The sequence below is a fragment of the Nestor notabilis genome, unplaced genomic scaffold (genome assembly GCF_000696875.1).
Source record: "Nestor notabilis isolate BGI_N333 unplaced genomic scaffold, ASM69687v1 scaffold26816, whole genome shotgun sequence".
In the NCBI taxonomy this organism is placed as follows: Eukaryota; Metazoa; Chordata; class Aves; order Psittaciformes; family Psittacidae; genus Nestor; species Nestor notabilis.
In genome coordinates, this window is record NW_009933721.1 from 375 (window position 1) to 8,560 (window position 8,186).

Below are 8,186 nucleotides of genomic sequence, written 5' to 3' on the forward strand. Positions count from 1 at the left end.
GCAGAGGGATCAGGGTGGGATGTAGCAGGAGATGCCGCAGGTTGAGCCGCCTTGGAAAAGCCACGCAGAGAGCGAAAGGTTGTGGGACCGTCACCCAGCTGCCTGCAGGCACCAACCCCTGCCTGGCCACCCCCCTCGCTCCATTTCCCTGCCCACTGTGTTCTGGGGCACCAGAAAGGTCTGTAAGAGAAGCTGTCCCTGCCAGACCACACATCCCTTCCCCCAGCTGCCCAAGGCGGCCGTCTGCCCAGCCGTGCATGTGGCTTTGCTGCTCCCTTCTTGCTCCAAGCGAGAGCAGTTATAGTTTGCAGTGCCCAGGAGGGAAACTGCAGTGGGAGGGGGGGTCTCCTGGGAGAAGCAGACAGCAGCAGCTCTGGCCCCATGGCTGGTAAAGTCAGTCCTGGGTTGCCTGTGCAGGGTCAGGAGGCTCCATCTTTGAAGTCACAAAGCTCTGTGCAGCAGGATGCTCCTTCCCCTCCGAAGCTTTGGATCCCCAAAGGGGACAGTGGCCATCTCGGTGTGTTTATCAGGGCTGGTAGGGCACCCTGCCTGCCCTTGGTGCTGGGATGCAAAACATGAAACATGCCCAATCTCCTTTCAGAGGCACATGAGGACAGGATGAGAGGCCACGAGCATGAGCTGGAGAAGGGAAATTCTTATTAGGGAAAAAAATCTTCACTGTGAGGGCAATAAAACACTGGCACAGGGACCAGACTGGGGTGGGAATTGCTATCCTTTGAGATCCTCCTGAGCAACCTGATCTGTCAGCCCTGCTCTGAGCAGGGATGCACCATGGACCTCCAGAGATCCCAACTGATCAAAACCATTGTGTTATGCAGAAAGCCCCAGCCTGTAGCAGAGGTGACGTGGTCACCAAAGTGAGGCAGACCATTACCCAGAGAGTCTTGGCTTCAAGAGGTCCTGTGTTTGTCAAGGTTTCTTTTCACAGACATCTTGTCCAGAGGTTGGGAATGGAGCAGCGAAGGATGCTGGGCTTCATTCCCACTGGAAGTTAATCCATGAGCTCTATCCTGTGAGGTGCTTGAGTTGCTCAGCACCCTCATCTTCCCTGGCAGTGATGCAGACAGACCTTTCACACCAGGCAGGTTTGGACCCAGGACGTGTCAGTGAAGTTTTCCTGAAGTTCCATGTGGTTTGTAGGTGAGAAGATGTAGCTGAGGTGCTCAACTCAAGGGCCACTACTGGTAGAGCACACTGGATTCTCTTGGCCAGCAGCACATAGGAACAAATCCCTAACCGCTCTGCCCAGGACAGATGGAGGCTGAGACAGGCTCAGCTCTGAGCAGACCCTCTGTATCCATCATCTACTTTTGAGCATTTTCAGGATGCTGGGTCCAGCTTCTGGAGGAGCCAGTTCTGGCTCTCTGTAGTATACAGACTTCACCAGCAGCTCAGGAGGCCAGTGTCTCTGCTCCTACTTCAGAGATGAGCACTTTCTGGCAAGCTTAAGCGTGCAAAAGGAGCTGCTTCCATGGCTGGTGTCTTGTTCCTCTTGAAGTAAGAGACCTCAGACCCAAATCAGAAGGGCTGTGTCCCTCTTAAGAGCTGGGACTCGTACTGCTCTCAGAATCCTCTTAGAGACTTGCCCCTAAAATGTCCTATGGGATGGCTCCTCTCCTCTGGAAAGGACTGAGGAGGAAGGGGGTCAGTAAACCAGTAAGGGTGGGCAACAGTGCAATGCTTGCATGGGGGAAGAGAAGAGGCTTTGGGAGAGGTGACACCTCTGCTCCATCAGGCACCAGAGTGACTGATCTTGGAACACCGCACAGTGCCTGCGACTGCAGTTTTAAGACAAGGTTGAAAAACTGATTTAAGGCTTGGAAAAACACCTTCTAGGGAGAAGTGTGAGTGAAACTGCTGAACTCTGTGCTAAAAGAAGCAGGAGGTTTTGTGGTAGGGCCAGGGAGGTAGAGGTAGAGGGCCAGTCCCAAGGAGGAAATGCTGGAATGACAGGACAGTTAAAGGCAGCACCATGACTCAAGCCAGCATCATGCACTGGGGCAGTGAGTGGGGATTGAGCTGATAGTGTCTGTGTCTTTTGATGTACCTTGCAGCTCCCACAGGGCTCTAGGGAAGGGGCTATACCCCGAACATAGCCCAGACATAATCCTAGCAGCTTCCCTTGGCAGGACTCCATGATCCTGTGCTTAGATCCTCAGATTTCCTCTCCTCTCCTCTCTACTAAACAGCATCTGGAAATATTGAAGTTGGGACCCCAGCAAGGAGGCCAAGAGGTGGGAGACAGGGTGGATGTTTCCTTGTCCTCCCTACTCCCTATATCTCCTTGCACCAACACCCAAACAATAAGTGGGTGCACACACTTCACTTTGAAGTCGCCCATGCCAGGGCTAGGATGCTGGTTTCAGAAGGGAAAGGTAGAAAAAGGCACATTCTCCTTTGTCCCCATTTCTGGTTTTTAGTCATCCTGGATCTCTGAGGAAGAAATTCCAACTCTTCCAGTCCTGGACAGATATGGGGATGTTTCCTGCTTCTCCGTCTCCCCTTTCATGTCATTCCTCTGTCCTCATTCCCAGAAAAAAGACCACCTCTACCTTCCCATCCTCCTGGGACTATGTGTCCCCCTGAGCCACCCCCCAACATCCCCATGTGGTCCCAGGAGCTCTGCAGATCCTCCAGGTCTCCCTTTCACACACACACACACACACAACCCACCCCAGCCCTACTTCTTTCCTCCCTGTCAGGGAGATCAGTCATCGAGGGTGTCAGAGGCACGGTCCCTGGGGAGGATGAGGAGCGTGGAGCTGGGGGTGGTGTTCTGCTCTGAGAAGGCAAAGCTGCCATCAGCAGGCGCTTTGATCTGCAGACAATCACAGAGAGTGTAGGACCCCGCTCCGCTCAGCCAATAAATAATGGAATCTGTGTGTTGACACAGACAGATTCCCCCCAAACTGTCAGAGAACGGGAGACAGAGAGTGAGTGAACAGGAGCTGGAGGGTAGGGGAGAGGAGCGAGGAGGGAAGAGATGAGGAGGGCCTGTGGGAAAACAGGGAGAGGGGGAAAGGGAGGGAAAACAGGACAAGTTTGGGGAGGCAACATTGACGGGAGAGCCAGGCGAGGAGGAGAAGGAGCCTGGGGAGCACATATTTGTAGAGGGGAAGGAAAATGAAGACAGGAACTGTGGGTGGAAGAGGGGGAGTGCTGCCTGCACAGCAGGCTGGAAGCAGAGGGGAAAAAATATATCATCTGAAGGTGGAAAAGAAAGAGAAAAGAGAAGGAGGAACAAAGGCATGGCAGGGCCCCGGGCTGCCTGCAGATCACACGCTCCCTGAGCAGGGACCATGTTCCCCTCCATGACCGACCCCCTGGCGCAGGAGCTGGTGGAGGGAGGCTTGGGTGAGCTGGCGAAACGGTGCCATCGGGGTGCAGCAGCAACATATTCTGAGCCCACAAGTCCCCAGAACACCTCCTGCAGATGCCCTGTCCCCACGCTCCCCCCTCACCCTCTCCCTGTTCCTTCTCCAGCCTGGAGCTGTTTGTTCTCTGCCTGATGATGGTTTTTTACTGTGCTTGCGACACAGAAATGCCTCCCCTTTGCTCAGGAGCCCCATCACCGAGCCCAGCAGAAACCATCCATCCTTCCAGCAACCCTCCAGCCTGACCTGTCTGCAGCAGCACATCCAACAGGGATCAGGGAAGCCACTGGAGCTGTCTCCTTCCTCCCAGTTTGGAATGCTTCAGAGCACCATTTGCTCCCTCTTGGGTCCATCCATAGCCTGATCTGGCTCAGCCCCAACTTGCTGAGGTGTCCAGGCCAAGCACCACTTGACCGTAGGTGTCCCCTGCTCCCTGCCTGGCCCTTTTTGAGAAGTGGGTGTCCAAGTTTCCCATCCAAGCTCCAGCTGGGAAGCAAACACCCCCCAGCCCAGGGACCCCCTCCACAAGTCTCTTCCTCTACCCCAGCCTCCCATCCCTTGCTGCTCCCTTCTCCAGTAACACCAGCTCCAACCAGGGGTTGGACTTTTGCCTTTACCCACATGAGGCTCTCCCCTGGAGACCCAGGAGCCTCCCAGCCCATCCCCAGCACAGCAGGGCTTTGGGGTACATCCTCCTGGCACCGCTGTAGTGGGTCAAAGGGGTTTCCAGGGATATCACCTATGGATGTTCTTTACCTTAATGATGGCAAATGGTAGAACAGCTGCCTTACTGGGGCAGCAATAGCTTATGGCCTGAACAGTGGGAGGAATGGAGCTCCTGCCAAGATCCTAAACCTCTCTTTTGGGATACAAAACTGGTATAAACCACTGAAAAGATGGGCCTTTGTGCTAATAAAGTCACTGAAGCAGGTAATGATTGGGTTGGCCAAGGCAGAGTAGTGCATGGGGCCCAGCTGGGTCCTCCTCCAGAATCACTCCAGATCCCTGATCCCAGTCATCTACTGGGACAGTGGGAATGCTGGGCTGAATTTAGTCCTGAGCAAGACCTAAAGAGAGTGAGGGGAAGGTGAACCAGCAGGAGAGAGCAGACTTGCCTGCCAGGTCCCTCTGAAGGAAAGAAAAGGGAAAAGCAGCCGGTTGTCAGCGCTTAGCCCCTCCATGAGCCCCTCCCAGGATGAAGCCACAGAAGATGATGGCTGGAAGAGAAGAAGTGGTGGGGAAAGAAGAGTTTTCTCTAGGGTCTGCTGTGACGCTTCTCCAAATGCTGCCATCAATATTTAATGGGATGGAGCCGTAGCAGTGCAGCTCAGGCTGAACAGAGTCCCCCGCCTGGCTGGGACACAGGGATACAGGCAGGTCTGCTGGACTGGGACATCCCTCCCCAGGTTCCCTGAGTCACAAGGTAGAGCCTTGCACCCAGACACAGAACGAGCACCAACCTGCCTGCAGGCACTTTCACAATGAGACCTGTCAGTATACCCCTGCCTGGGTGAGAAACACCCTTCTTTACTCACCAGCTTCCAGTTTTAAGTGGTGGAAGAGCCCTGTCCCCTGAATTGAGAAGCAGCAGGCACAGAGCACCCTCTTTGCTGCAGAGGAAGAAGAGCTGCAGAGCTCCCTCTCTCCTGTTAAAACCCCAAGGCCTGACCCACACCGAAACATCCAGCACCAGCAGCCTGACAGCTCAGCATGGAGATGGTGGGTGCTAATGAAGAAAGAACATGGAGAACCACTTCATACCCCACAGCAGCACCAGGCAGCGGTGGGAGCAAAGGGTTAACACGGCGGCTGCCGGGAATGTTATCTGTCTCTTCTCTAAGTATTATTTCCTCCCATGAAACCAGCTTTTCATCCTTGGCTAGAGGCAGCTCCCGCTGCTGGGAATCCAGCAAGAGCTGGTATCTGCTGCTGCACACACCACTGCTCCCAGCAAGACAAAGAGCTGCTCCCCCGGTGAGAGCAGCCCCAGCGCTGGGACCAGGCGGCAGCAGCAGCCGGAGGTGCTGGAGCTTCAGCCCAGAGGATGCAGATGGCCTCGGGATGGAGTTCAGCTGTGACAGGCTTCCTACCCAAGAGGAATCTGGTTAAAGAAGCCCTCTCCCACTCCATGGTGCTGTGAAGGGATTTCCTCTGCATCTGCCAGGAGAGCAGTGATGGGTCAGGCCTGGGCAGGCTCCAGCCTGGCCATTCTCCCCCCATCATCCGGGAAGGCTTTTCTGGGGGTTGCCCATTTTCACACCTCACCTTGGGACGGGCAGGAACAGCGGGATGCTCCATGGGGAAACCAAGGCAGCAGCCACTGGCTCCAGGGTTATGACCTGGGGAAGAGGGAGGGAGGCCCTTCCCCCGCAGCACAGCTGAGGCTGCAGTGAGGGTCAGGCTGGCTGCAGAGCTGGTGCCTGGGAGAAAATGGCTGCTGCTAAATCTTCTCTGAGATGTTCTAAACTTTTCCTGTGTGTGAAACCACGGCAGCCTCCCTCTCACACCCCGGAGGGCACAAAGGCACAAGCTCTGCCATTCAGCCGGAGCCACGTGCTGCAGTCTAAACAGCGCTGGGTACGTGGCTGGAATGAAAGTGGCCCTTCTAGCTCTGTGTGCTCAGAGAGCGACTCAAGTCAAAGGATTGCCAAGTGAAAAGGGTCAAACCTCCAAGGACAGTTGTATCAGAGTGGTTATATATCATTTCAATAGCATCTTCAACGGGGATTATAATCTGAATTGAAGCGGAAAGACCCGAGGCAATGAAGCTGTCAGCAGGCTAAGATTAAGGAATTAAAACAGCAGCACAACATTACAGGATTTGTACTAGATGTATTAGAAAGAGCAGGCTAAACACACTGCAGCCTTCCACGGGTCGGGAATCTCATATGAGTGCAGAGAAGGGCAAGAGCAAGGATTTCATCAGCATACATAAAACCAGAGAGGAGAGTGAGACAGAGCTACAAAACCCAGCCATGCAAAATATAAATCCCAACTGCAGACAGCAATGAGTCACACAAGGTTTGGCTGAGGTAAATAAAAGCAGAAATGAAGTGGATTTAGGGGAGAGCAGAGGTGAAAGGACACAGAGCTAGCAGAGAGGAAACAAATGGCCCTTAATAACACTAAGGCTGGCAAGATGTGGAAGGCAGCCCAGCCTTGGACTGCCTGATGGACATGCAGGTCCCCTGCACTGTCCTCCCTTCTCCTCTCCCTTTTCCTTCCCATGTTCTTACACCCAAGAATGATGGCAACTGCCTACATGGGGCAGCTGAGCCATGAGAGGGGGGCACAAGCCATGCTACTGAGGTCCCAGGAAGCCACTGCCAGCTCTGTGCAGCTCTCCTCAGTGGGAAGCAGCAGCTCTCACAGCAAAGAAGGAATCAAACTCCCACCAAAGAGCCCATTAAACCAATCCATTTATTTCTGGCAAATTGCACGTGTCTTTCTTTCATTTGCTCTATCCCAGATCAGTTGTGGGGAGGAAATTCTCCCCTGCCTTAAAGATACCAAAGTTACGGGACGAAACACAAAGAAAAGCCGGGAGGGAATCCCTTGCAGGTACAACACAGGAAAGGCTGGGTGACCCAGACTCCATGCAGCCACCAGCTCTGCCCAGCACAAGCTGTGAAGATGCAGCTTGCACCACTCCACACCGCTCACTGCAGCACATTCCTTCAGCTACACGATCCAAAGAGAACCCGAATCACTCCCTGTGCTGCAAACACACAGCCTGGTTGACAACCAGAATAACTCGGGCCCGCAACAACCCTGCCTGGTTGACAGCGAGATTGCTCCTGAACAAGGCCATCTGACACAAAACTATACCCAGCAGAACACTTGCTGCACACACAAGGCCATGGAGCAGTGCTGAGCAGCCAGATCTAGGACACAAAAGGAGATGGGGAGCTAATGACAGGCGGAGCTTGTTCTGCAGCACAGGTAGAGCATGGAATCACTTTTCGCCTCCTCCAACCCATTTCTACTGAGAGATTTACATACAAGTCCTCAATCAAGTCTTTTTAAAGAGTTATCCAGAGTCCCCTGGGTAAAAACAATCTGTTTCAAGAAAGAGGAGAGTCCAGATTTGCTCAGTGGTTCTTTTTGGTTGAGCCAAAACCAGAGAAACCCATCACGGCTGCCATCTCATCATCCTCCTCAAATGTCAGGTCTTCCTCTGCCCGCCTCTTCTTCTCCCTCTGCTTCTCCTTCTTGTAGGCTTTGGCCTTCTCCTCCTGCAGCAAGGGACAGAACAGCAGAAGAATTTGAGCCTCCTGAGCTGAGTGAGCCTTTGAGACACCAGGCACTGCACAGGTAACCCACCAACAGCAACCACGTGTCGGAGGAAATTAAATAGCCAGCAGAAATCCTGGCTGGCAGTCTCTGAGAAGAAGGTTTCCACTGTCTCCAGAGCACCTCAGCTACTAAACTCTGCTGCTCTCTGGGGAGCCCCCCCTGCAGTCCTGATCCAGCCCTGGGGCAACAACACATGAGGGACATGGAACTGTGGGAACAAGTCCAGAGGAGGCCACGGAGCTGCTGCGAGGGCTGGAGCAGATCTGCTTTGGAGCCAGGCTGAGAGAGCTGGGCTGGGTCAGCCTGGAGAAGAGAAGGCTCCTGAAGGGGACACCTTAGAGCAGCTCCAGTGCCTAAAGGGGCTCCAGGAAACCTGGACAGGGGCTTTGGACAAGGGCCTGTAGGGACAGGCCAAGGGGAATGGCTTTAACCTGCCAGAGGGGAGATTGAGATGAGCTCTTGGGCAGAAGCTCTTCCCTGTGGGGGTGCTGCGGT

The 8,186-nt window shown here is 54.1% G+C and overlaps 1 protein-coding gene across 1 annotated transcript in view; it reads right to left on the reverse strand.

Annotated features, from left to right (window-relative positions):
- Positions 1–7,206: 7,206 nt before the first annotated feature.
- The window catches only part of ZMAT2 (zinc finger, matrin-type 2), a gene marked incomplete at its 5' end in the record, with an annotated part of 5,699 nt that continues 4,719 nt past the window's right edge, over positions 7,207–8,186 (reverse strand). Inside the window, one exon of the mRNA XM_010017020.1 lies at positions 7,207–7,630. Within this exon, the coding sequence (XP_010015322.1) occupies positions 7,487–7,630 (144 nt within the window). The remainder of the gene's footprint in view (positions 7,631–8,186) is intronic.